The 27882-nt window shown below is 52.7% G+C and overlaps 2 protein-coding genes across 2 annotated transcripts; both read right to left on the bottom strand.

The window, feature by feature from the left end:
- Positions 1-700: 700 nt before the first annotated feature.
- CX3CL1 (C-X3-C motif chemokine ligand 1) lies at positions 701-13375 on the bottom strand. Its single transcript, XM_004057704.4, has 3 exons — positions 13198-13375; positions 6024-6144; positions 701-3733 (listed from the first exon to the last, which is right to left on the bottom strand). The coding sequence occupies exons 1-3, from the start codon at positions 13265-13267 to the stop codon at positions 2731-2733; spliced, it is 1194 nt and encodes a 397-aa protein (XP_004057752.3). The 5' UTR covers positions 13268-13375; the 3' UTR covers positions 701-2730.
- Positions 13376-19605: 6230 nt separating this feature from the next.
- Positions 19606-27053, bottom strand: CCL22 (C-C motif chemokine ligand 22). The gene is made up of 3 exons (XM_004057702.5): positions 26920-27053; positions 25265-25388; positions 19606-22324 (listed from the first exon to the last, which is right to left on the bottom strand). The coding sequence occupies exons 1-3, from the start codon at positions 26990-26992 to the stop codon at positions 22240-22242; spliced, it is 282 nt and encodes a 93-aa protein (XP_004057750.1). The 5' UTR covers positions 26993-27053; the 3' UTR covers positions 19606-22239.
- Positions 27054-27882: the final 829 nt, after the last annotated feature.

Below are 27882 nucleotides of genomic sequence, written 5' to 3'. Positions count from 1 at the left end.
CTGTGACAAGCCATTGATTACAAAACTAGTCTCAATTCCACACATGTCACAGTGTGAAAAGGATGCATCCTAACATTCATGAAATATTGGATACCAGTAGGCTGGACTTGGTCTGTGGCAGCCTTGTGCAGTTTCCAACCTGCACAACTGTACACAGCAGCTCTTATGAAGCTTCCCAGAACACTGAAGAGCTTAGGGGCCACCACGAGGCTCACACTTGGGGCACATCTATGAACTCCCAAGTCCCTTAAGAAGTAATCCCTCTTTGATCTTCATCTGAACCAGGAAGGCCACAAAGAGGAAACTATGGGCCAGTTTCCTCCCATGGGGCACCAGTTCACTGAGAGTGGTCCCAGGGCCCCTGGGATGGTGGTTCAGCAGGCATGGGGTAGGGCTTCTTGAGAGATTCTGAGTCCTGCCAGACTAGGAGAGGCCTCACATTTATAAGACCCAGAGAGGTGAGGGCCCTGGCCCAACATCACAGCCGGGCAGAACAGAGCTGGGCTGAGGGCTCGGCACTCCTCACTCCAATCCCTGGTGCTTCTTCTCTTGCTGACTGTAAAAATGTCTGCTCTTCTGCCCCAGGTGAACTGGAGATAGGGGTCTCCAGGGCTGAAAGGGGTCTTGCCCCCACCCCTGCCCCACTCCTTCCCCTCTGAAGCCCTGGTTGCTGGACTTTTCCCCAGAGAAATCACCCATATTGATTCACAAGACTTTTAAATTTTATTAGTAAAATACAAAATGGCACAGACATTGGTGATGAGGGTTGGAAAAGTCTTTCCAAAGTCTTATTACTCTTTCCAAAGTCTTCCTAGATCATCCTTGTCCATGTCCTGCTTGGAGAAACTAACAAAGTCCATGGAAGGGGGACCAACTGGCCCCAGCAGCTTCCTCACAAAGGAGGCAGGGCCCCATCACAGGGTGTCCCACCCCTGGAAGGCTCTCCCAGCCTGGAAGAGCCAGAACAAAGTGCATTGGACCCACTCCCACCCTCTCTGAGCTGCCAGAGTGACCCCACCTGAGCCAGGCCCTGAGCTTCCTAAATATGCTGCGCCACACCCAGCAGGGGAGTGCAGAGGTGGGGGGGGGGGGGGGGGGGGGGGGGGGAGGGGCAGGGCAGCACAGCGCCTCGCTCTCTATGGACCAGAGCTGGGTTTCCTTCCTCCAAGCACCCATCTGTGAAGGAGTGTTCCTAGCACCTGGGTAGAACCCAGCCCATAAGAGGCCCCTCAGGGTCGGGGACAATCCAAGGGAGAGGTGAGCTGCCACCAGGGACCCTGAGGGGCCAGGCCAGCCGGTGCAGCCCCATCCAGGCATGCTCGAGCCTTCAGCAGCCAAAAAAGGGAACCCCTGACTTTACACCTACAACTTCCCCTTTCCCATGTCCCAGCCCCCTTCCCGGGTAGCGTCCCTTTCAGAAACAAACAGGGGACTCATGGAAAACATCATGGAAATCCCTGGTCCTGTCTGCGGTGGGGACAAAGATGAAGGAGAAGGTCTTGGAGGGCAGAGAACAGTGTTTTCAAGGAGTGAGAGAGGTGGGAGGGAACCCAGCCTCAGGGAAGAATCTGGCGTGTGTGGGGTGGGACCACGAGGGTCTTGTGGCCTGGCTGCCTGCAGGAGTCTCTGAAGAAGCGTCAGGAATGTGGCTGCTCCTGGAGCCTTTCCTGGGCTTCTTGGACATGTGTCTGGAGCCCTCCCTCCTCCCTCTTAGGGGGTGATGGGAGGCAGAGCCTGGGCTGTCTCAGTGGCTAAGCCTGGGCGGGGCCTTCAGGGATGGTCTCTGCCCTGCCCACTTCCATTTGGGGGCCCACAGGGCAGGATCTGTGCTATCAACTCACTCCCTTGCAGGCCCTCTGGGCCTCAGGGTCCAAAGACAAGTTAGTCCATTGGCAGGGACTGTCTAAGGTGCTCTGCTGATAAGGACTGTGAGGCTGCATCCAGGGGCTGGAAAGAAGGGCCTCAGGTCAATGAGTGATGTCAGGGGGACAGGTATTCCTTACCTCCCTCTTTCCTTTCACAGATGGGAGTATGTTGGTGGGTTGATGGTGGAACTAGGATCAGAACCCAGCCTTCAGACTCAGCACAGTGTAGACCAAAGAGGAAAGTCACCAGATACCCTTATCTCCCCTTCCCACAATGCCTAACCAAGGGCAGAGCGTCACTGGAAGCAGTGCCAGGGAACACCACACTAGCCTCATGCAAGAAAAGACATGTCACCAGTGGGGGCGTGGGCTCTGTACAGAGGATGGGGCTGGGGGAGATAGCACCGCAGGTGGCCGGGGTGACTGGCAGCTGCAGCAGGACCAAGAGACACAATCAGGTTGCAGGGAGTGGGCAGAGGGCCTGGCCTGATGCTCATGTGTGAGATGGGAGGACGGTAGTACTCACAGGGCAGCATGGGTCAGAAAGGGCTGGGCGTTTAATAAATAATTGTTCATTGGGGCTGGGATGGCGTCAAAGGGAACCTCTAACCAGCCAGCAGCAGAGGAGAGTTTTGGGGCTGGGGTGAGTTGGGAGGCCACCCCCTCTGTCCCTGGCAGGTGGAGAATGGTCAAGGCTGGCCTCCTGGGGAGTGCCTGGGAGCTTGGAGCTTGTGCACCTGGAGGATCGCACCTTCCCCCTCCAATCATCCCAGCTCAGGCCAGGCCCTTGGGTGGGGGTGGGTATGAGGATAAGGGATCCCAGGCAGCTGTCTGAATCAAACAACTAGACACAGGCCAGAGGAGTTCACACGGGCACCAGGACATATGAATTACTACCACAGCTCCGGGGGATGTAGCGAAGGCCCTCCACCATCTCTCCCGCCATCTTTCGAGGGCAGCCCTGGAGGCTCTGGTAGGTGAACATGGCCACCCCCAGGCAGAAGAGGAGGCCAAGGAAGGCCAGCAGCCCCACCGCCTGCCTCCGGGTGGCAGCCTGGGCGTCAGGGACAGGAGTGATAAGGACGCCCAGCCTCTGGGGGTCCATGGTGGCATGGATGGGTTCCTCAGCCTTAGGGGTCCAGCTGCCTGAAGCCACTGGCTCCCTGCTGGGGGTCCCTTCTGAGGAGACAGGGACCACAGAGATGTGGGCCATGCTGCCAGGCCCCCAGTCCTGGGAGGCATCCGTGTGCGCTGGCACGGGACCCATCTCCTCCCGCTCCAGAGAGTTCTCTGGCCTGGGGCTCTGTCCCTGACCCCACACACGCTGGCCTTCAGACGGAGCGTTCTCCTCTGGGGCTGGGGAGGATGCAGTGGAGGCCTGGGTGGAGGGGTCCTGGGTGGACGGGGCCTCAGAGGTCTTTGCCTCAGCCCAGAGGCCGGGCCCAGGTTGGTGGGGAGCAGAACTCTGCCACGTGGCGGCAGTGGAGACGGGAGGCACTCGGAAAAGCTCCGTGCCCACAGGCCCTCCATCCTGAGCCTTTGGTGTCGGGGGGAGCCCGGTCCCTGAGGAACCAGTCACGCCCGTCGGCAGCTCTGGGGAGGTCCCCAGGGCCCTCTGTGCTTCCTGGGAAGAAGGAGTCGGCTCCAGGCTACTGCTTTCGCCTGTGGCTTCGGGCTCCAGGACCACAGACTCGTCCATTCCCCCAGCAGCAGGGGTGGTCCTGGGCTTCACCTCGCCGATCTGCTTCTCGAAGGTGCCGCCATTTCGAGTTAGGGCAGCAGCCTGGCGGTCCAGATGCTGCATCGCGTCCTTGACCCATTGCTCCTTCGGGTCGGCACAGAACAGCCTGTGCTGTCTCGTCTCCAAGCTACAAGGGAGGAAGACAGGGATTCGGTTATGCCCAGATACCAGAAACCCGGGCCAGCGTGGTATGGGGGCACAGCACCAATACTCTGCAGGTGAACACACCCGGCTGGAAACCCTGCCCTCCCACTTAGCGGCTGTGAGGCAACTGACCAGCTGGGGCAACCCACTCTCCTGAGCTCCCAGGTCCTCACCCTAGAAATGGAGATAGGAAAGCCTCCCATCTGTAGGGTGACCAGCCATCCCAGAAAAATTGGGATGGAGGGGGTGCTCAGGATGGGGGACTTTCCATTTTAAAACTGGGGAAGTCCCCAGGCAAACAGGGACGAGTTGATCACCCTACTTCTGTGTTACTGTAAAAAAAGGTAAATTATGTGAAGCACCCAGCTCAGAGTAGATCAGTAATAGCTGAAAATAATAACAATGTCGATAATATTGTTACCATTAAGGGAGGGGGCTCTGGGCTTTGAGTCTTCTGCTTGGGGGGGACTTCAGGTGAGCTCTGTATGGGGCCTCCTCACTCTGGAACAGGCCTTATGAGACTTTGTGAGTCTTGTTGCTCCTCTCCTTTGGTTTCACAGCTACAGGCTGTGCTCCGGGCCCCTCTCCTCCCCTCCTGATGTGTGTTCACGGGCAGAAGGGGCTAGAGCCAAATATGTGGCAGCTTCATTGGGATCCCGAGTGCCCTCCAAATCTTGAACTTCCTCTGAAGCCCTGTGTGGCTGGTTGACCACCAAGCCCACAGCTCAGAGCTGACAGAGGCCCTGGCTCCATGCCACGGCCTGTGCTTGGCATTTTGCCCATGTCTAAACCTTACATCCATTCCACAAGGTGGCTACCAGGCTCATCCCCATTTAACAGATGAGGAAACCAAGGCTCAGAGAGGTGAAGTAAAGGCATCTGGCTCCAGGATGCTGGGAAACCAGAGAAGTCCAGGAAGCAAGTATGACCCTGCAGGCCCCCTGGGCACAGTGATCCCCTCCCCAACTTCCTTCTTCCCCTTCATCTAGAAAACAAAAAATACTTGGGGGTGTCTTGGAGAAGTAAGCCTTGACTGATCAGCAAAGAGGTCCGGCAGGAGCACACTCAGTACCTTGCCCACCTTAGAAACTGCATAATTGAGGAGAGGAAGTGCCAGACTTCCTTTAGCTGAGCCTAGAAAGCAACGGGCCATTGGCCATTTCCTGCTGCCCGGACTCTAGGTCTGGCTGAGGCTGCTTTAGGTCCCAAAAGTCAGTCCTGGGGAAAGGCCTCAGGGCTGGCTGGTTAGACAGGACCCAAGAGAGCCCCCAGGAGGAGCAAGTGACCAAGATTGCCAGGGTCCTCAACAGCCAGGGGTACAATGGCTCAATCCCGCCCCAAAGTCTCGAAATGGCCCTGTTTCCTGTCTGTCAAATGGAGATAGTGATTTCTGCAGCTCCTACTGACAGCACCCTGCCAGGCACTTTATTTATTTTTCTTTGTCTTTTTCTTTTTTTTTTTCTTTTTTTTGAGATGGAGTCTCACAATGTTGCCCAGGCCAGAGTGCAGTGGTGCCATCTTGGCTCACTGCAACCTCCGCATCCTGGGTTCAAGTGATTCTCCTGCCTCAACCTCCCGAGTAGCTGGGATTACAGGCGCCCACCACCATGCCAGGCTAGTTTTTGTATTTTTAGTAGAGATGGGGTTTCACCGTGTTGGCCAGCCTGGTCTTGAACTCCTGGCCTCAAGTGATCGACCAACCTCGGCCTTCAAAAGTGCTGGTATTACAGGCATTAGCCACCGCGCCCTTGCCAAGCACTTTAGTTACATCCTGTCCTAGCTACCCATTTTACAGACAAGGAAACTAAGGTGCAAAAAGTAAGCAATGGAAGCAGGGCCACCCAGCCAGTAAGAGGGAAGGCAGGATTTGCATCAGGTCTGTTAGAGTCTGGAACCTGCATTTTAAGCAAGACCCTCATGCTTTACACCTACCCACACCGCCCCATGAAATATAGTGGGTTCGAGTGTGGGGTAACATGTGCTTCAGCCCAGGAGGAATTACCACCCTTCATGGCTGCTCCAGGCCACAAGCCAGGGTGGCTGCCACCCAGCCACACTGGGCCATTCAGGAAGCCACTCTCCACCTTAGCCATGTGGCACAGAAATTAAGGTCAGTGAGGTGGCCTGCAGGCCAGAGGCAAGAGAAGCGTGTGCTGAGGCCTTTGCCTGGGAGCCCAGGTCTGGGAGCGGAGGTGTGGACGTAGATTCTCAGAGGTCTGGGAATATTCCAAGGGCCCGAAGGGGATTTCAGAGGCCTCAAGGGCAGTACCTACATGATTGCGCGTTTGCCGCATGATGCCTGGTTCTGTTGATAGTGGATGAGCAAAGCTACAGGTATCTTTGATGTCATCTTGCTGCACGTGATGTTGCATTTCGTCACACCGTGGTGCTGTCCTGAGTTCAAAGAGGTTCCTGGTCAGCAGGGATGTCTGTGGGCATCTGGCTTCCCAACCCCGTGCCAGATTGTCCCAGCCACACCACCCAAGCCAAAACTTATCCCCTGTACACCCTGGCCTTCAAGGCCTTTGACTCAGCCTCCCTCCCCTGCCAAACTTCTCTATGCCTCAGTTTCCCCACCTGTAAAATAGGAACAAAAATAGTATCTACCTCATAGTCTTGTTGTAAGAATAAGAAACGTGAATTCTTATTTATAGAGTTCTTTTTGCCTGGCACATATTAAGAGTTCAATTTTTTTTTTTTTGAGTTGGAGTCTTGCTCTTGTTGCCCAAGCTGGAGTGCAATGGCATGATCTTGGCTCACCGCAACCTCGGCCTCCCAGATTCAAGCGATTCTCCTGCCTCAGACTCCTGAGTAGCTGGGATTACAGGCATGTGCCACGACGCCTGGCTAATTTTGTATTTTTAGTAGAGACGGGGTTTCTCCATGTTGGTCAGGCTGGTCTCAAACTCCCGACCTCAGGTGATCTGCCCTCCTTGGCCTCCCAAAGTGCTGGGATTACAGGCGTGAGCCACCATGCCCGAGTTAATTTTTAAAATTAAGTGGTCCATTGTGCAGCAGGGGGGATGAATCTGAGAGTGACAGGGACCTGCTAAGGTCACACAGCCAGCAAGTGATGGAGCAGGTTCTCCTACCAGGCCGGCTCTAGTCCCCACCAGGCCTGTGGCCTTGCCTATCCCCTCACCTCTGCCTTATTTCTTCCTGCTGCCTTTTTTTTTTAAAGAGATAGGGTCTTGTTCTGTTGCCCAGGCTGGAGTGCAGTGGTATAATCCTAGCTCACGGCAACCTCAAAATCCTGGGCTCAAGAAATCCTCCTGGCCGGGTGCGGTGGCTCACACCTGTAATCCCAGCACTTTGGGAGGCCGAGACAGATAGATCACCTGAGGTCAGGAGTTTGAGACCAGCCTGATCAATATGGTGAAACCTTGTCTCTACTACAAATACAAAAAATTAGCCTGGCATGATGGTGTGCACCTTTAGTACCAGCTACTCGGGAAGCTGAGACAGGAGAATTGCTTGAATCCGGGAGGCAGAGGTTGCAGTGAGCCAAGATCATACCACTGCACTAAAGCCTGGGTGACAGAACAAGACTCCGTCTCAAAAAAAAAAAAAAAAAAAAAAAAAGAGATCTCTTGCCTCAGCCTCCCAAGTAGCTGGGACTACAGGTGCATGCTACCATGCCTGGCTAATTTTTTTAAGAGACAGGGTCTTGCTATGTTGCCCAGGCTGGTCTTGAACCCCGACCTCAAGCGATTCTCCCACTTCAACCTCCGGAATAGCTGGGATTACAGATGCAAGCCACCATGGCCAGCAATAAACTTTTTTAAAAATATATAAGTACAACTGCTTTCTAAGGAAGGTGGGGTCTGCTGAATAGATGATCCTTTGTTCTGCTGCTGAGAGCCAGAATGAGCCTGAGAGCAGTTGCTGAAAGGTACTGAGTCATCCTGCCTAGGAGGGAAGAGGCATTTGAAATTCCTGGAGCAAGAAGAGTAAGGAGGAGGGTTGGAGATGGACGGTATGAATAAGGTGGGGGCAGAGTGGGGCGGAAGGGGCAGGCAGTAGCTGAGTGTCACGTGGAACCAGAGAGAAACCCCGGGACAGGACAAATAAACCCAACTATTTGATATAAACATTTGAAGTTGTTTACATTGAATTTCCACCTTTTCTCTTCCCCTATAATCTCCAGCAATTTTTTTTCTGCTTAGCTTGAGCTCAAGGAGGATGAGTATAAAAAACAAGGAAGAGCTTGAGTTTCAGATCTGAGTCAAGGTTATGTGCAGCAAAAGCAAGACCCCAGAGGGTTTTGCAAACATCTGGAGACCAGGGCAGTCAAGAGAGCAAGCTGATCTTATCTAGCCCTTCAGAGCCTGGGAAACCCCTAGGGCATCCCTGGGCTCCACCAGAACACGAACTGCTCATGCATAAATATTTACATATATGTGGCCATGCAAACATACACCACTTTCCCAAATACAGGCACATGCACGCTTGCACACACAGAGAGACTTTGTAGAGTCTGCTGCTTCCTCTCTCCATCGCTCCCCCTTAGCTTTGGCCCACCCTGCTTTGTGAGAAGGTGGTTTAGGGCCGGCAGGTCTGGGTTGAGTCATCAAGGAGCAGCACTAGTAGCTTCAGGGGGTTGGGGGCTGTGTGCAGGAGGGGCTCCCCAGGTCACAGGGCTGTCCTTTCTCTCTGAGTAACCAGGATATAAAAGTCACTGTGTGGGCTGGCCACCCTCCTTCTGCAATGGAACCTCAGACTGACTCACCTGCAGCCTCCCCAGGCCCTATTGAGTGGAGCCAGGTGGCAGTCCCCTAAAATGGCCTGCAGGTGTCTTCTTTGGGAAGCCCCAGAAAATACGGTGCCCCTGAGTGACCAGAGACAGGAGGAGGCAAGGGAGGCAGCCCAATGGATAGGAAAAAAGGTCCATTCTGTGCGCCCCAAATCCAAGATGGGGAAAGCCATTGCCCACCTCCAGGGCTTTAAAGAGCCACAGAGTCATCCTGTCTCCAAAGTCCCCACCCTCTGCCATAGTCCCTGAATGGTCCTGGCGCGGCTCAGTTCTTGGTTCTGCCAGGAAGATTGTTTAACTGACCTGGGGAGCCTGTCCCTTCTCAGAGCTGAAATTTTCCTTTCTGTAAATGGAGACAATGCCTCATCCAGCCAGTCATATATTATCTATCATAGGAGTGTCAGGAAGGCAGGGACCTTGTCTGTCTTGGTATCATAGTTTCCCAGCATCAAGCACAAGGTGGATACTCAATCAATATTCATTGAATGAAATTAGTCTCAATTTGCTTATCTCTCTTTAATGCATCTATCTACCTATCCATCCACCCGTCCACCTACTCTTATCAATCTTCTACCCATTGTCACCTCCTGCCCAACCCCTATTCATCTCCATTCATCCATCTACCCACTCCCTCTCCCCTACCTACCACCTGTCAATCTTCCGCCCCCTTTTATCTCACCTACTCATCCATCCCTCATCATCCCCTCCCCATCCCTTCTTCCATCCATCCATCTGTCCATCCATCCATCAACCCATCCATCCATCCATCCATCCATCCACCCATTCATCCATGTATCCATCCATCCATCCATCCATCCATCCACCCATCCATCCATCCACCCATCCATCCATCCACCCACTTCCTGATTCAGCCAACACTGGCTGGAATTACTTTTGAGTATATACAAAAATCTCAGGCCCTCTTATCCTTAACCTTGAGCTCTTTCTCCCATAGGCACTGGTGCTGAGTTTGAAGAGAGTGCTTCCATCCCAATAAATGCCATCAGATCACTCTGTTTATTCAGTCAACCAACAAATGCTGGTTCCTCTTGCCAGGCCCTGTGCTGGGTGCTGTGAGGTACAGTGAGATGAACAAGGAATGCCTCTGGCCTCAGAAGGCTCCCAGCCTGATGGACAGGTAAAATAGGCACACAAAGTATCAGAGCTTTTATTTATTTATTTTTAATTGAACACCTACTGTGTATTGGACCCTGTGTCCAGCATGTACACATCTGCTCTCTTTAATTCCCAACATCCCTGCAAAGGGAGTATTATCTCCACTTTACAGATGCAGAAGCTGGAAATAAGAGAGGTTAAATGTGCCCAGTGCCACACAGCTGCGTGGTGGCAGAGCTAGTTTTCTACTCAGACCCTAAACACCCCACTGTTCTAGGCTACCCTAGATGCCAGGTAGAAACACAGTGTTCCAGAACATACCACAAACATATTGGGGTTTACATGAGGGAGAGACCACTTCCAACTTGAAATGATCAGGGGAGGCTTCTTGGAGGAATTCTCCTTTAGGCTGGACCTCAAGGACTTCTAAGAGTCTTCCAGGGTCTTAGAAGGAGACTCAGGAAATGTCCTGGGGTGCTGGATGAGGTGATAAAGGGAGGGCTTGAGCCATTGCCCAGCTGTGTGTCCTGAGCAAGTCACTCAGACTCTCTGAGCCTCAGTTTCCTTACTTGTAAAATGGACGTGACAATACCTGCTTCACAGTGTGGTTGTGAGAATAAGCATTTTTTAACTTCTGGAGCATTTTTCCCTTAGGGCAAGGTTTCTCAACAGTGACACTACTGACATTTTGGACCAGACAATTCTTTGTTTTGGGGGCTGTCCCGGGCACTATAGGAGGTTTAGCAGCATCTCTGGCCTCTACACACTAGAGGCGAGTAGCTCAACTGAACCAAAAACATTGGGACATTTGTAACAAGTAAAAAATGTCTCTAGAAATGGCCAAATGGCCCATAGGGGAGCAAAATTACTCACTGAGGACCATTGCTCTAGAGATATCCACATGGCTCCCGCCCTCACCCCCCTCCAAACTGTGCAAAGCCACCTACTCAGTGGGCTTCCCTAACCCCCTATTTAAAATGTCAACACCTCTCTTCTCCCCTCTCTATTTTTCTTTTTCTTTTCTTTTCTTTCTTTCTTTCTTTCTTTTTTTTTTTTTTTTAATGGAATCTGGCTCTGTCACCCAGGCTGGAGTGCAGTGGCACGATCTCGGCTCACTCCAACCTCTGCCTCCCAGGTTCAAGCGATTCTCTTGCCTCAGCCTCCCAAGTAGCTAGGACTACAGGCATGCACCACCACGCCCAGCTAATTTTGTATTTTTAGTAGAGACAGGGTTTCACGATGTTGGCCAGGCTGATCTTGAATTCCTGATGTCAGGTGATCTGCCCGCCTCGGCCTCCCAACGTGCTGGGATTACAGGCATGAGCCCCTGCGCCCAGCCACCCCTCTCTATTTTTTGATCACAGTGCCTTTTCTCCTTCCAACAGACCACATTGTTTACTGATTTACTTTGTGTATTATGTGTCCTCTGCAGTTGAATTACAGCACCCCGAGGGCTGAGGTCCTTGGCTGTTTTATTTATTGATGCCGCCCCAGTACCTAGAACCAGGCTTGTCACACAGTAGGTGTCCAATAACTATTTGTTGAATGAATAGACAAAATGCCTAAGGAAGCGCTTTGTGGCATAATACCTTAACCAACAGAAAAATGGAGGAATTTTTATTTAAATTAGACAGGGGCCTGGATCTGACACTCTTGAATTTATCCTCCCATGCCCTCCCCATCCACCCCCACTGCTAATGAGGCGGGTAGGCTATAGGAGCTTAAAACAGATTCGTTTTTTTTCTCTTTCTTGCCAGGACTTGAGTGGGAGTGAATGCGTCAGCTCTTGGAGTGGGGTGGGGGGGGGGGGGGGCAATGCTCTGCACTGACTCGTAGCTGCAGGTTTGTTATATAAAGCACAGAAGCCTCCTGCCTGACACAGCCCCACAAACCCACATTTGGGGACTGACGCAGCTGCCCCACACTAGTCAGGGCAGCAGCTACGAACCCCCCAGCCTCCTCTCGGGGTCTCTCTGGCTTCCAAACCACCCTCTCGTCCTACAGGGGCTCCCGAGGGCCTCTCAGAGCCATACATGTCAGCGCGGGAGAGGACTTCCAAGGTGAGCCTGGTCAAATGCCTAGTTTTACAGGAGGAGAAAGTGAGGCTGAGAAAGGTTCCAATAATGCCCAGGATCTTCCAGTAAAGCCAATGACCAAGATGAGGGCAGAAGCCTGGTTCTAAAGCCTCAGGCTGCTACTCTGAGCACCCAGGGTCCCCCAGTGTCCCGTTTCCATCCTAGCCTAGGACCCTTCCCTCTCTCAGCTTAGTAAAAGTAATCCTCCTCCTCCGCCCTCTTCAAAACACCCCCATAGGCATTGGAACCTCGTCACCCTCCCCCAATCCACCGGAGAGGTAATAGCTATATTTAAAGATGCAGCAACTGGGACCAAAGGAGGCAAGACCCTGCTCAGGGTCACATAGCAGGACTGTGGCAAAGCAGCCACCATCTGACTCCCCACTTTCCAGATCTCACTGTCTCCAGACACTTCAGGCTTCAGGGCCCCAGCCCAGACAGCAGGAAGCCAGCAGCAATTTGCCTCCACCACCCTCACGTGCCCACCCACCCACACACCTGCTCCCTGCCCCCTGCCCCAGTGTGAGTTTGCTCCATGGAAATATCTGGACACTGGGGACTACTTCTCATTCTCCCAGACTTGCTGTGTGCCCACCTTCTCTGAATGTCACCCTGCCAGATGGTGGTGGCGCTCTCTGAGGAGGGGGGTGGCAAGCGGTTCATGGAGGTGATGTGGCCCACAGAGGTGGTGAGTGTGCATCTGTGCTCTCTCCTGCATTCAGTCCCAAGTGTCTTACCCTCCCCTGCCCTACTTGCTGGCTGTGCATTGTCAGGCCAGTTTCTAAACCTCTCTGGGCCTCCATCTTATCCATACCAGGTAGGATGGTTAATTATGTACCCCTACCAGGTCCTGGGCTTCAGTAAGCAAGTGACTAGAGGCAAAAGCATTTTCTACACTGTGCTTGGAGGAGGAAGACAGCATGACGGGTAGACACAGGCAGAGCAACTGAGGCTATAGACTAGCACAGCAGTGGCAAACCCCAACCATGAGCTGCAGTGACCTTGACCTTCACTGGTCCTGGGCCCCCTAATCCTGGGGGCTTTGAAAACAGGACAGGAGAAAGTCCCAACTGTGGCCTGGCCCAGGGCCAGGGCTGCGGGTTACACATTAACGCCTGATGGAAAGAGCCAGCCACTGTCAGCCAGGGCCTCCCACCCCAGTGCCCAGCAGGAGCTTCTGCAGGCTCCCTCCACCCCCACCCTCCTGGCACACCCACACCTGGCTCCCTTATGCTACCCACACCACCTCTCTGTGCTGCCAGGCACAGCCACTTTGCTCGCTGGGCCAGGCAGGGCAGTCGCTAGCAACTGGAAATCTGTCCAGCGCTGCATCTGGGGGAAGGGAGGCGCCCAGCCCCCTCTCGCACATCCCTGGGGAAGGGGCTGCCACCGGCCTTGAGCTTTACCCAGGCAGGGTCTGGGGCCCCTGATGTCAGGCTTGAGGGATAGACAAGGGGCTGGGGGCTCCCTACCCTGTTTGTGCCCAAGTCCAGCCCCACTTACCAGCCAGCAGGACGGTCAGATGGCAGAAGGTGGCCAAGCGGAGCAGCCACGAGAGAGATATCGGAGCCATGGCTGAGGGTGGGCAAGAGTCCCGGCGGGGGCCAGGCAGGCGGCTAGAGCCAGGCAGCAGAGCTCAGTGCTGTCCCCTTGCCGCCGCCAGAGATCTGTGGCTTTTTATAATGGGGCTGGCTGCCTCCGCCTCCAGCCCCCGCAGGCAGGAGGGTGGGAGGGGAGAGGAAGGGAGCCAGTGTGCAGCCGCTGGATTCCTCAGGATGTTGCCAAGGAACCAAGCCGGCTTTGTGTCCCTGGGCTTCTCACCATCCGAGGCTCGTCATACTGGGACCTTCCCTGGGAGGCTGGACCGGGCCTGCCTGGGTACAAAGGCCTCCTCTCCTGCCATGAGCTAGGAACATGCCTTAGGATCTGGCCTGGGGCCCTTGATCCTAAGTGGGCAACACACAAAAGGCCAGCAGGCCGCGGAATAGAGAGCGGGGCGCCAAGGGGCCGGGAGAGACTCAGGGCCCCTCCATCCTGGGTCTGACAAGCTCTTCTTTGATCCAGGGAATGCCTCGCCCACATCAGGATGGACCCCTAAATTTCCCCTCTTAGAATCCCAAGCTCCTGGGGGACCTTGTTGATCTATGCATCTCCAGAGCCCAGCAGGGAGCCTGAAGTCAGCAGGGGCTTGGTGCAGGGTCTGCTGAAAGAAGGATTGAGTCCAACTTCATATGGATAGATGGGGAAACTGAGGCCTGGAGCCACCCCAGGTTATCCACAGCATCAGAGTGGAGAACCCCCCTCCCACCACCATGATGAGCAGAATGTGGACAGCTCAGGACCCAGGAGAGAGCCCTGGCCTCCCTGCCTCCACCTCCCGGTCTCCCGCTCCCTGCTTTGCACCCACTCCCACCTCTGCTCTGGCCCCTGTTAGCCCAAAGAACAAGGTGGCTGCCAACCCATCCCCGATAACTCTGTGGCTCTTGGCTCCTCAACTCTGTAGCCGTGCCTTGGCTAAGGCTTGCCTCTCGTGGGGCCTGAGTTCTCTATATGCCCAAAGAGAGCATTGGGCTAGTGCACTGGGGAGAGGGCTTCCCAGCACCGGCCCTCCAACAGGCTCTCACCGAAGGGTGCAGAGGCTTGCCAGCCTTGGGAGCACATTAAAACACAGTCTGCCTTCATGGCAGCCTTCCCTAAAGGCAGTGGCAACAATCCCTGAGACTCCAGAAGAGTCAGCAGCTCCGCCTTGGTCTAGGACTGAGCTGTACTGGTGTCTCCAGGCTGCCAATCTGAGGGAAACCAGTTGTGGAGCCAGCATCCCACGCTATGAGCCAGTTGGGCTGGGCAGAGGGGCCACAGATCCCAAGGCCAGAGACCTCTCTCTCCTCAACCACCCCCCCCCCGCACCCCCCAACCCAATGGGCTGCCTGGTGCATGGGGTTAGGGGTTAGGAGGCTAGATACTTCTTGAAGTAGCAGAACACCCTTGGCAGGAGCCAAGGTCCACTCATGCTCAGAGAATCTGTCCTGGCCTGTGCACATGGGAAGCTAGTAGCCTTCTCATTCCCAATGTCCAATCCCTCTTTTTATAACTGGTGAAACTGAGGCCCAGAGAGGGACAAGGAGGGATAAAAACTGAGGTGGTGTTCTTTCTGCTCTGTTCATGTAAGAACAGAGGAGGAGGCCGAGTGCGATGGCTCACGCCTGTAATCCCAGCACTTTGGGAGGCTGAGGTGGGTGGATCACCTGAGGTCAGGAGTTCGAGGCCAGCCTGGCCAACATGGTGAAACCTCGTCTCTACTAAAAACACAAAAATTATCTGGGTGTGGTGCGCACCTGTAATCCCAGCTACTTGGGAGGCTGAGGCAGGAGAATCGCTTGAATCTGGGAGGCAGAGGTTGCAGTGAGCCAAGATCACGCCACTGCACTCTAGCCTGGGTGACAGAGTGAGACTCTGTCTAAAAAAAAAAAAAAAAAAAAAAAAAAAAAAGACATTTTCTTAGGTTCACCAGCCAGGAAATGATTTGTCCCAGCCAACTGGCTCTGAGGTCTGAGCTCGAGACCAGTAGGGTCCACCACCTGCCTCCACCCTCACTGCGAGGACCAATGTGAAGACTAAGTGAGTTTGTCCATAGGGTACGGGTCAGAGCCTGGCATAAAATAGAAGCGAAAATGCAAAGCATGGCTCTGCTTTTCCTCATTCGACCCTTTGGACACCCTCTACCCTCCCCAGGTCCAGCTTCTACTCCCATAAAATGGGAATGATCACCCCCATCTATCTCATTAGGATGTTAAGAACTGAATTTAGATTTAATTTGGACACAATAACCAGGCTTTCAGGCTAGCCAGACCCAAGGCGAAACAGGACTCCAGGCCGGATGTGGTGGCTCACACCTGTAATCCCAGCACTTTGGGAGGCCGAGGCAGGAGGCCAAGGCAGATTCCCAGGAATCTGAGACCAGCCTGGCAAAACCCCCTCTCTACAAACATGGTGAAACCCCCTCCCTACAAAAAATATACGAAAATTAGTGTGGTGGCCTGTGCCTGCAGTCCCAGCTGCTCAGGAGGCTAAAGTGGAAGGATCAAGTGAGCCCGGGGAGGTTGAGGCTGCACTGAGCCATGATCATGCCACTGCACTCCAGCTTGGGCACAGAGTGGGACCCTGTCTGAAAAAAAATAAATAAATACATCAGCAGGACTCCACCACGGATAAGGGGTGTTCCCTTGGGCAAGTGACTTAAGCTCTCTCTGCATTTCAGCTTCCCTATATGTAAAATGGGATGCAAACAGCCACCTCATCAAGCCACCACGACAGTGAATAAAACTAAGGACTTTCACAGTGCCTGGCACGCAGGAGGCATTAGTATCTGTTATTGAGCCCGGTGTGTGCCGGGCAATGTGGTGGGATGGGGGACACAAAGGCAAGTGAGCTGAAGTCCTTGCCCCCAGGAGCTGTATGTAGCTCAGTAGGAGAGAGAAGTTGCCAGCCCTACCAGAGGGCTAGAGGCTGTGGGCTTGGGCAGGAAGGGAGAACTGCATGCTTGTTGGGGAAACAAGAAAGGTGGGTGAGAGAGATGATCTTTCCATCTGAAGATGGGCAGAATTTTGTTTTGTCTCTTTAAAATTTCTGTTTTGGAAAATATTCAACAATACAAAAGAAAGAATCGTACAAAGACTTTCAAATCTCCACCAATGGCTGGGCGCAGTGGCTCACGCCTATAATCCCAGCACTTTGGGAGGCCGAGGTGGGTGGATCACCAGAGCTCAGGAGTTGGAGACCAGCCTGGCCAACATGGTGAAACCCCGTCTCTACTAAAAATACAAAAAATTAGCCGAGTGTGGTGGCGGGTGCCTGTAATCTCAGCTACTTGGGAGGCTGGGAGAGAATTGCTTGAACTCGGGAGGCAGAGGTTGCGGTGAGCCGAGATTGCACCACTGCACTCCAGCCTGGGCAACAAGAGAGAAAGTCTGCCTCAAACAAACAAACAAACAAACAAACAAAACCTCTACCACCAATGATTAGCATTTTTTAATATTTGTTTTATCTTTTTTATTTTTATTTTTTAGCCAAACCATTACAAAGTAAATTATAGATGCTTGACACTTTGCCCCTAAATATTCCAGCATGCATCTCCTTAGAATAAAGCTATTGTCTTACATAAATGTAATATCATTATCCCATCTAACAAAATTAACAATAATTCCTGTATGTCATCTAACACCCAGTTCATACCCAAATTTCTCCAATTGTCCCCAAAATGTATTTTGTGGTTTCTCCTCTCTCCCTCTTTCCTTCTTCCTGCCTCCTTTCTTCTCTCCCTCACTCCCTTTCTTTTTCATTTTATTCATTTATTTTTATTTTATTTTATTTTATTTTTTGAGACGGAATCTCGCTCTGTCACCCAGGCTGGAGTGCAGTGGCGCCGTCCCGGCTTACTGCAAGCTCCGCCTCCTGGGTTCATGCCATTCTCCTGCCTCAGCCTCCCAAATATAGCTGGGACTACAGGTGCACGCCGCCACACCCAGCTAATTTTTTTCTTTTTTGTATTTTTTTTTTTTTAGTAGAGACGGGGTTTCACTGTGTTAGCCAGGATGGTCTCTATCTCCTGACCTTGTGATCCACCCGCCTTGGCATCCCAAAGTGCTGGGATTACAGGCATGAGCCACCGCGCCCGGCCATTTATTTATCTTTTCGAGACAGGGTCCCTCTCTGTCACCCAGGCAGGAGTGCAATGGTGTAATCTCAGCTCACTGCAGCCTCGACTTCCCAGGCACAAGCGATCCTCCCAGCTCAACCTCCCGAGGAGCTGGGACCACAGGCTCACGCCACCATGCCTGGCTAATTACTGTACTTTTTTTTTTGTAGAGATGGGGTTTTCCCATGTTGCCCAGGCTGGTCTCAAACTCCTGGGCTCCAGCGATCTGCCCACCTTGGCCTCCCAAAGTGCTGGAATTATAGGCGTGAGGTACCACACCTGGCGCCTCCCTCTCTTCCTTCTTTCTTTCCTTTATTCCCTCCTTGCTTTTATCTTTTGAACGAGGATCCGATCTAGGTTCATGCACTGCATATGGGTATTTTTGAGTCTACATAGACCACTTGCACATTTTTTAATGACTTCAACTTTCTTAAGAGTCAAGTCGGCCGGGTGTGGTGGCTCATGCCTGTAATCCCAGCACTTTGGGAGGCCAAGGCAGGCAGATTACTTGAGGTCAGGAGTTTGAGACCAGCCTGGCCAACATGGTGAAACCCCGTCTCTACTAAAAATACAAAAATTAGGTGGGCATGGTGGCATGCGCCTATAATCCCAGCTACTTGGGAGGCTGAGGCTAGGGAATTGCTTGAACCCTGGAGGTGGAGGTTGCAGTGAGCTGAGATCACGCCACTGCAATCCAGCCTGGGCGGCAGAGTGAGACTCTGCCTCAAAAAAAAAAAAAAAAGAGCAAGGTCAAGTCCATTGTCTTATACGGTGTTCTCATTCTTAATTTAGTTATTTAGTTATTTCCTTGTGATGTTATCTAATTTGTTGCTCTATCCTATTTATTTCCTGTAAACCGAAAGTTAGATCTAAAGGCTTGATTAGACCCAGGCTACATACTCTTGGCAAGAATCTATTATGAGTAATACTGTACACTTCACATGGACCAGTTGCTCCACTTTTCCTTGGATGGATGGGATTGATGGATCGATGGGTGATTGCTAGAAATCTTTATTGTAGAAGAATTAGTCCCCTTGTGATTTGCAAGTCAGCTGTGGCATGCTGGGCTGGCACCCTGCCGCATGCACCTAGGCAGGATTTTGACAGACCATTCCAGGCAGAGGCGAAAGCCTCACCAAGGTGGAAGGCACAGTACGTATTCAGGGGTGAGGAATGGCTGGATGCCATTGGCTCCAATGGAGGCTGTGGGGCCCAACTGCAGAGAATTGTGAAGCGGGAGTGAAGAATGAGGATGCTGTTCACAGGCCAGAGAGAGCTGGGAAGGTCTTGGACTGGGGGATAACTAGAGTAATGATGAGAAAAAAAAATGGGTAGCACTGGACAGCAAAAATTTCCTCTGCTGTGGGGTGGGGGTGGTGAGAATGGGGGTGTCCTTGTCCCCACCTTCCACAAGCCCTCAGGTGGCCAGGACCCTGTGCCCCAGAGAGCAGGGAGCCTGTGCTGTTCTTGAGGGACATGAGGGACTCCCTAGCCCTGGAAGTAGCACAGAAACAGCTCTGGAGAGGAGGATGGGGAGATCGGGGTACTCCTGCAGGACCAGGATGGGAGAAGGGATGGGCATGACCGGGGGCCACCCCTGCCGCCACCTCCAGGGCCCCTGGGACCCAGTCCCACCCAGCTCTCCCAGCTTATCTTTTCTGGCCGGTAAGGAGGATTGCCCACGTGTGCTTAGCATTTCCTCTGCCTGTGACAACGCTGGCTGTACCAGAAGGAAGGGGCCTTGGTCCCTGAAATGACCACGTGGAAGGTTGCCTAAGGCTGAGAATGCTTGATTAGACTTCGTGTGAGAAGAAATAGCTTCTGCTGAGTTGAGCCACTGAGATTTGGAGGTGTTTGTTGCAGGAGGTAGCCTTTCCTGACTAATACTCCCTCCCTTTCTCCAGTGTCTGCCCGTGCAGGGGGAAGGTGAAGGCTGAGTGGCTGAGTGATTATGCTGCTGAAAGCTCGAGATGTGGGGACTGCTTTAATGGTTTCATCAAATCCTCCTGACAGCTGGTCCCAAGGTGGGCTGGGAATTCTGGGACAAATGTCTGGGCTTCTCCATCAGCACCTGTGCAGCCACCTCCCAGGCCCTTGTGTCCAGCCCTGACTCCCACCACTCACAGGGTGACCTTGGGCAAGTCACCACCTATTTCAATGGGAAGCCTTCCCCACTGGGATAGAGGGGATCATGGTGCCCCCTGCCCCATCTCACAGGGACAGCAAATGCCAGGAAACCAAAGCAGACACTATTTTAAAGGATTTATTTTCCAGCAGTCCTGAGGGGCAAGGACAGGACAGGAGGGAGAAGGAGATCCCAGGACACTTGAGGGCCCCGTTCATGGGCAGTAGGCAGATTCGTCCTTCTAGTGCCTGTGGCAGGCAGATTGACCCTGGGTTCGGGAGGGACACAGGCCCTGGATGACACTGAGCTGGATGCCTAGGCAGTGTCACTCCCCACACTTTCAACCTGAGCCCCACAGCAAGCCTATAAGGTGAACATTCTCACTGTGATTTGTCAGGCTGGGTTCAGGGAGTGAAATGGCCTCCTCCAATTCCACAGGTTCAAATACCCTGCAGAGCGGCACCAGCCTCCCTCAGAAAGGACCAGACATTTGTAACATTTATGTCCTTTACCTGGGACACTGCTGTCCCATACCTGCTGTATGAAAAGAATATTTCTCAAGAGGAAGAGGAAGCCAGGCGCAGTGACTCACGCCTGTAATCCCAGCACTTTGGGAGGCTAAGCCAGGAGGATCGCTTGAGCCCAGGAGTTTGAGACCAGCCTGGGTAACATGGCAAAACCCCATCTCTACAAAAATCAGCCAGAAAGGCATAGATAGACCCAAATCCCAGTCTTTAGCTTGGCCCGACCACCTGAGAATGGTCTCTACCCAGGATTCCTTCACTCAGTTACACCCTACTCTTTGCCTCCTGCCACAGACAGAGAGAGAGCTACGCTACCACAGCCAGCTTCCTCCCAGGGCCAGGAAAGCTCCACCTTGTCCCCCTCTCACAGTTCCTAAAATTCTTCCATTCATCCTTTTGGCCTCTTAAGTATTTACTCTGTTTTCAAATACATATATAACTCCAGCTTATAATACCAAGTCAAGGGTAGTCATTCACACCATAGCATGAATTTGATTGTCAGCTATTTAAGGAAGGAGGCAGGGAAAGTGGAATGGGGGGTACTCTGAAGAGGCCAGGCCTGGGTATTGGAGGTTGGAGGACCACCCAAAAAAAGCCTGAGGGGAGAAGGAAATGTAAACAGACACGACACATGGGTAAAACGGAGAAGAAAGGTACAGGAGTCTCCTATTAGGAAAAAAAGGGGGAAGCTGGGTGTGATAGCTCACGCCTGTAATCTCAGCACTTTGGGAGCACAAGGAAGGTGGATCACTTGAGGTCAGGAGTTCAAGACCAGCCTGGCCAATATGGTGAAACCTGTCTCTACTAAAAATGCAAAAATTAGCCAGCCGTAGTGGCACACACCTGTAATCCTAGCTACTTGGGAGGCTGGGGTGGGAGAATCGCTAGAACCCAGGAGGTCGAGGTTGTAGTGAGCCGAGATCACGCCACTGCACTCCAGCCTGGGCGACAGAGTGAGACCCTGTCATAAAAAAAAAAAAGGGGGGGGGTGGGGAGAGGGAAGAGGCCAGGCGTTGTGGCTCACGCCTGTAATCCCAGCACTTTGGGAGGCTGAGGTGGGCGGATTACCTGAGGACAGGAGTTCGAGACCAGCCTGGCCAACATGGTGAAGCCTCGTCTCTACTAAAAATACAAAAATTAGCTGGGCGTGGTAGCGGGAACCTGTAATCCCAGCTACTCGGGAGGCTGAGGCAAGAGAATCGCTTGAACCCAGGAGGCAGAGGCTTCAATGAGCCAAGACCACACCATTGCACTCCAGCGTGGGTGACAAGAGCGAAACTCCATCTCAAAAAAAAAAAAAAAAAAAAAAAGAGGAGTGGGGGAAGAAAGGTGAATCTGGGCAAATTTGGGGCTTCACATTGACCGAGCTGGCCCATTTCTAGTGACCTTGAGTCTCTGTATTGATATGTAACTGCCTTTTGGCAGGGAGAGGGGAGGGACATTAGTTTTATTGATTTTGTCTGCAGCCACTTTCTGGGCTCTGATTCTGAGCCGGGGCCTGTCTGCAGTGCTCTATGCTAGAGGCTTGGAGACTAGAGTAACTTAGCTAGAAACCTTGGTCCAACTAGTGGAGAGGTGGGGGGGATAACCCCCAAATCCCAAGAATCTGCGGAGACTGTGACTAGGGTTATTAAGAGGGGACAGAGGGCCAGGGGACATCTAATACATGAAATGGAATTACCAGCTGCTTGGGTGAGCAATGCCTTGGAGGGCTGGTGGGGCTACACATGTGCAGGTGGTGGGACTTTCTGGGTGTCAGCAACATCCCAAGCAAAGACCCAGAAGTGGGATGTGTAGTATGGGTTTGGAGAACAGGGAGCTAGAACCCAACATGCATGAAGGGAAGTGGGCAGGCTGGAGACAGAGATGGAACCCAGATCCAGAGGGCCACATGCTAGGCTTGGGAGCCTGACCTCAGCTTAGGGCAGTGGGGAGTCATGGAAGGGTTTAAGCAGGGGAATCGCTGATGGGAACAGGACCCTCTGGCTGTAGGGAGGGAGGCAGAGGATGGGTTAGAGGGGTCAGGGGGGAGATGGCAGTGACAGCACGGAGGTGACCAAGGGTGACAGCCACAGGGATGGAGATCAGGGAATGCAGAGAGTTGGCACAGGCTTCCGGTGGGGAGCAGCTATAATGGCAGGGAGGTAGGGCTCCTGAGCCTTCCTGGAGGAGCCAAGGCCACGGTCATCAGAGTAGGCTCTTCATTGGCTCAGCTTATTGAGAATCATCTTCACCCAGGGCACTCTGGGATCGGCACAGATCTCCTTATCCCTGAAGGTTAGCAACCTGGAAGGAGGAGACCCCAGAGACAATGCAGCAACATTAGCACGCAGCAAGGATGCCACACCCTCGGGAGCTTAGCATTTATGAGCCACCTACTTTATGCGGGGCTCAGCATTTATGAGTCACCTACTACATATGACATTATCTGCTAAATAGAGTGGTTCAAAATTTACAAGCCACCTGTGGTGTGAAAAGAATATTTCTCAAGAGGAAGAGGAGGCCAGGAGCTCACGCCTGTAATCCCAGCACTTTGGGAGGCCGAGGCAGGAGGATTGTTTGAGTCTAGGGGTTTGAGGCCATCCTGGGCAACATGGCAAAACCCTGTCTCTACAAAAACGTACAAGTCAGCCAGGCATGGTGACATCCGCCTGTGATCTCAGCTACTTGGGAGGCTGAGGTGGGAGGATTGCTTGGACTCAGGAGGTCAAGGCTGCAGTGAGCCCAGATCTCTGCTCCACTGTACTCCAGCCTAGGCAACAGAATGAGACCCTGTGTCAAGAAAAAAAAAAGAGGAAGAGGCAGCAAGGACTTCCAGGACCCTCAGCTCTTTAATCCCAGCCTTGAGTTCCAGATCGGGCCATGAAATAGAATCCCCAAGAGTTGGGTTTTGTTTTTGTTTTTGTTTTGTTTTGTTTTTATTTTTTGAGATGGAGTCTCTGTCACCCAGGCTGGAGTGTAGTGGTACGATCTTGGCTCACTGCAACCTCCAACTCCCGGGTTCAGGCGATTCTCCTGCCTCAGGCTCCCGAGTAGCTGGGATTACAGGTGCCCGCCACAACACCCAGCTAATTTTTGTATTTTTAGTAGAGATGGGTTTTCACCATGTTGGCCAGGCTGCTCTTGAACTCCTGACCTCAAGTGATCCTGCCTGTCTCGGCTAGGATTACAGGAGTGAGCCACTGCGCCAAGCCAGAATCCCCAAGAGTCTTATAATATCACTTAACTACTCTGAGCCTCCAGACACATTCTTTCTAGGGTCCCTTCTGGCTCAAAATCCAGTGACCACATATGATTTGATTGATTGATTGATTGATTGATTGATTTTAGAGACAGGGTCTCACTCTATTGAGGCTTGTCTGGAACTCCTGGCCTCAAGTGATCCTCCCAACTCAGCCTCCCAAAGTCCTGAGATTACAGGTGTAAGCCACTGCACTCAGCCTTTTTAATTAGAAAAAAAAAATGAAATAAAATAAAGACAGAGTCTCAGTAAGTTTCCAGGCTGGCCTCAAAATCCAGGGCTCAGGAAATCCTCCTGCCTCAGCCTCCCAAGTAACTGAGAAGCACTACCATGCCCAGCAATTGAGCATCTATTATGTGCCAGACATTGAGCTCTTCACCTTCCTCTTACTATTACTGTGCCCTGTAATGCTCAAGAGGCCCCCTAACCCTTTTGTGCTCATTTCCTCACCTGCGAAAAGGGGGTCACAATGGCACCTACTGCATAGGATTGTTTCAAGGATTAAATGAGTTCATATTTATAAAGTGCTTACAGCAGAGCCTAGCACTTAGCAAGCACTCTCTATGTGTTTGACAAATACAAATAAGTCAAATAAGTTTAGGTTATTACTTCATTATACTGTTGGGGAAACAGGCTCAGAGTTAAAGAGACAAGAACTCTGGGAGGGCTTCCTGCTTCAGCCTTTTTTATTATTCACCTGCAGATCCCTCTAAGAGATGGTGTCAGCAATAAGGAGGAGGAAGATGAGAAGATAATAGAGGCCCAAAGTGGGTCATGAGTCCCCAAACCCAGCCTCCTCAGGTGTGAGATTTGGTAGGCAGCAGGCGCTGAGCAGTTGGAGAAGCAGCCAGAGAGGCTACCGCAGAGAGGGCAGGACTTGTCACCCAGCCAGGTGCAGGTGCAGGCCCCAGGCCAGGGAAAAGGAGGCAAAGAAGCCAGAGAAAGAAGCAAAGGAGAACAAGAAACTCAGGAGAAAGCCCTGAACGAGGAACCAGGAGTGAGTTCTGGCTCCAGCCTGGGCAGCCTTGAGCGGGTCACTGTCCCTTGCTAAGCCTGTTTCTCCATCTCTACCATGGGAATCGTTGAACTTCCTCGTAGGATTGTTGTGAGAATTAAACCAGTTAACACAGGTAATGATCAGAACAGTGCCTGGCACTCGGGAGGCACCTTGGAAATTTTAGCTCTTAATGTTATTCTGGTCAAAATGGGCTGCCTCGGACTTCTGGGAGCCTGGAGAGGATCCAAGACACTTCTGGTGTGCGCATTTTTTTTTTTTTTTTTTTTTTTGAGGCAGAGTCTCCCTCTGTTGCCCAGGCTGGAGTGAGGTGGAGCGATCTCGGCTCACTGCAACCTCCACCTTCCAGGTTCAAATGATTCTCCTGCCTCAGCCTCCCAAGTAGCTGGGACCACAGGCACGCACCATCACACTCAGCTAATTTTGTATTTTTAGTAGAGATGGGGTTTCACCATGTTGATCAGGCTGATCTCGAACTCCTGACCTCAAGTGATCTGCCTGCCTCAGCCTCCCAAAGTGCTGGGATTACAGGCATGAGCCACCACGCCTGGTTCACCATCCATTTTTGCCCAGAACCTGGGAGCATCTTTGCTGACTCAGTGGCACTAGGTATACTCCTATACCTGCTATACCCAAATACCCTAGATGCCGCAGCTACTGACTACCTACTGCCATACCCACACTGTGGTGGCACCCTGTTCACTCAGCTCTGCATCCTCAGAACCTGACATGTTGCCTGGCACCTAGTAAGCGCCTGATGATATTGGCTAAATGATCACATTATTTTTGTTTGTAGTCCACCCAAGCCTGAACTGAGCCATCTCTTCCAGCCAAGCCATCCTGGCAGGCATCCGGTAGCCCTGCCACATCCCTCTCATCCCTGGGTGTGTCCCACCCACCAGCACCTGGGCCATCCCAGGCTGTACCCGTCAGGCCCACCAAGGCCCTGTGGCCCCAGCTCCCTACTCACACCACGCCAGGCCTCGGGCAGGAGTCTGAGGTCCAGTAGAAGTGTTTCACCACGCGCAGGGGCAGACGGTAACGGACGTAATCACGGCAGCAGACGCTGTCTTCCATGTTGGCGCCGTAGGGGCCTGGGGGGGGGTCCCCAGTGAATTCACAAGCTGGAGCCCAGAGAGGTCACCCTCGGCCCCAGCCCCTGATCTTGGCCTCTCCAGGCTCCAGGAAAGAGATGCAGTTTTTCTGTTCTCATGTGGAAGGATGGTGACCAGAGGATTCTGAGCCCTCCAAGACCCTACCCTTGGAGCTTCTGAGAAGCCACTTAGGGTCCAATGTCTACACTCTGGGACAGTCAGCTCTAGGAGCAGGGATTCAGAACAACTAAGCATCAGCTGTAGCCTGAGGCCCAATTTCCTCCTCTGACCAAAGGGGTAATAACAGTACCAGCTTCAGAGGGTCTTTAATGCATGAAAAGTGCTCAGAAAGCCCAGCAGCTGGGGGCAATTCTTGTTTATAGCTGCCCGACCCCACTCCAGTGCTCACTCCTCCACCCAACACAGCAAAAGTATAGAGTGGGGTGGAGAAGAGGAGTCAGGAATCCATGCTGAGGACAGGTTCTGGACAAAAATGGATAGTGAGCCCAGAGCAGTGGCTCACGCCTGTAATCCTAATACTTAGGGAGGCCAAGATGGGAGTTTCACTTGAGGTCAGGAGTTCGAGACAAGACCGGTCAGCATGGTGAAACCCCATCTTTACTAAAAATACAAAAATTAGCCGGGCATGGTGGCAGGTGCCTGTAATCCCAGCTACTCAGGAGGCTGAGGCAGGAGAATCACTTTAACTCCAGAGGTGGAGGTTGCACTGAGCCGAGATTGTGCCACTGCACTCCAGCCTGGGCAACAGAGACTCCATCTCAAAAAATAAATAAATAAAATGAAATAAAAAATAAATTTAGGCTAGACGCAGTGGCTCATGCCTGTAATCCCAGCACTTTGGGAGGCCGAGGTGGGAGGATCATCTGAGGTCAGGAGTTTGAGACCAGCCTGGCCAACATGGTGAAACCCTGTCTCCACTAAAAATACAAAAATTAGCCAGGCGTGGTGGTGCATGCCTGTAATCCCAGCTACTCAGGAGACTGAGGCAGGAGAATCGCTTGAACCTGGGAGGTGGAGGTTGCAGTGGGCCAAGATTGCCCCACTGCACTCCAGCCTGGGCAACAAGAGTGAAACTGTGTCTCAAAAAATAAAATAAAATAATAATAACATTTTAAAAAATGGATGGTGGGAGGGCAGCACCAGCTTTCCAAGGGAGAACCCCTTGCCCCAGCCCTTCCTTCTCCCACTCAGACCTGACCCTTAGAAGCTCCTCACCCACACCCCTAGGGCCCTATGGTTGAGTTTTCTGGGGCAGGAGATCCCAAGGCTATGCCCACCACAACCCCCAACCCAGCTGAGACAGATCCTAGACTCCAAGTCTTCAAGACTGCCCATTCAACAGACTTGTAAACTGAGGCCCAGAGAAGCACTGCAATTAGCTGAAGGCCGCAAGAGCCAACAGCAGACTGAGGTCTTCTGCTCTTGGTCCAGTGCTTGTCCAAGACATGAGGAAGACACCCCACCGTCTGCCCTGGCCTCTGTAGGGGGTCTTCCTGCTCCCCAGCCTCACCTGCCTCAGTTGCTTGAAGCGCCACAGCAAGGAGGACGAGGACAACCAGGAGCGTGGTCTGTAGGCGAGCCATGCTCTGTCCTGTATGTCTCAGCCCAGGTGTCTGCAAAGGGACATAGGAAGACCTGCTATTTAAGGTGCTGGCTCCACCCACAAGCCTCACTTACCTCTTAGTCACCGGGGTGCCCAGAGTCACTTGACATTCACATCTCAAAAGAAGAACTACCTCCCACTTCCTCCAAAGTGGAGAAATTCTCTTTGGCGGGGAACCACTCAGAGGGGACCCCCCCCTCAACCCTGTCCTCTCCTCTGGTTTCAGACAGACTTGTAAAATCCCCCTCTTAGAGGCTTGTGCTCCCCAGGGTCTCCGCACTGTGTGGCCTCGGCCATGTCTGGGTGTCTCTGGGACTTCTTTCCCCATCTGGAAATGGGGGAGATGGTTTCACAGCTCTGTTGACTTCACTGGTTGTAAATCAAGTGAGAACGTGGACCAACCCTCACCTAGAATTGAGGCCTGTCTTGTACCCTTAATGACGGCATTACTGATCTCTCTTCAATGGGAGAGGCCTATGGACCCATTGACCCATCGTCAGCCTCTTCTGGGGCTTCTTGTGAAGTCCACATTTGGGCCAGGTCGTGGATTTCTCAACAGTTTATGGAAAGCATCTACCCACACTTCTGTCCTGCCTGATCTTCCTTCCCAGTGGCTGCCGGGCTCTCCCTCCCCCACTTCTGCCCTGCCTGATCTTCCTTCCCAGTGGCTGCCGGGCTCTCCCTCCCCCACTCCTGTCTCAGTCCCTCACCATGTCCATGTCCCATTGATTCTGCTTCCTAAATCTCTCTCAGATCTGCTCCTTCTCTCCAACCCCACTGTCCCTGCCCAGTCCAGGCCACCTCCACCTCAGGCTGGGATGCTGGCCCCCTCAATGCCATCCCCACCCTGCAGCAGCTAGCGTGAGTGGT

This window comes from Gorilla gorilla, chromosome 18 (assembly GCF_029281585.2).
Source record: "Gorilla gorilla gorilla isolate KB3781 chromosome 18, NHGRI_mGorGor1-v2.1_pri, whole genome shotgun sequence".
Lineage (NCBI taxonomy): Eukaryota > Metazoa > Chordata > Mammalia > Primates > Hominidae > Gorilla > Gorilla gorilla.
This window is presented reverse-complemented; position numbering and strand designations above follow the sequence as displayed.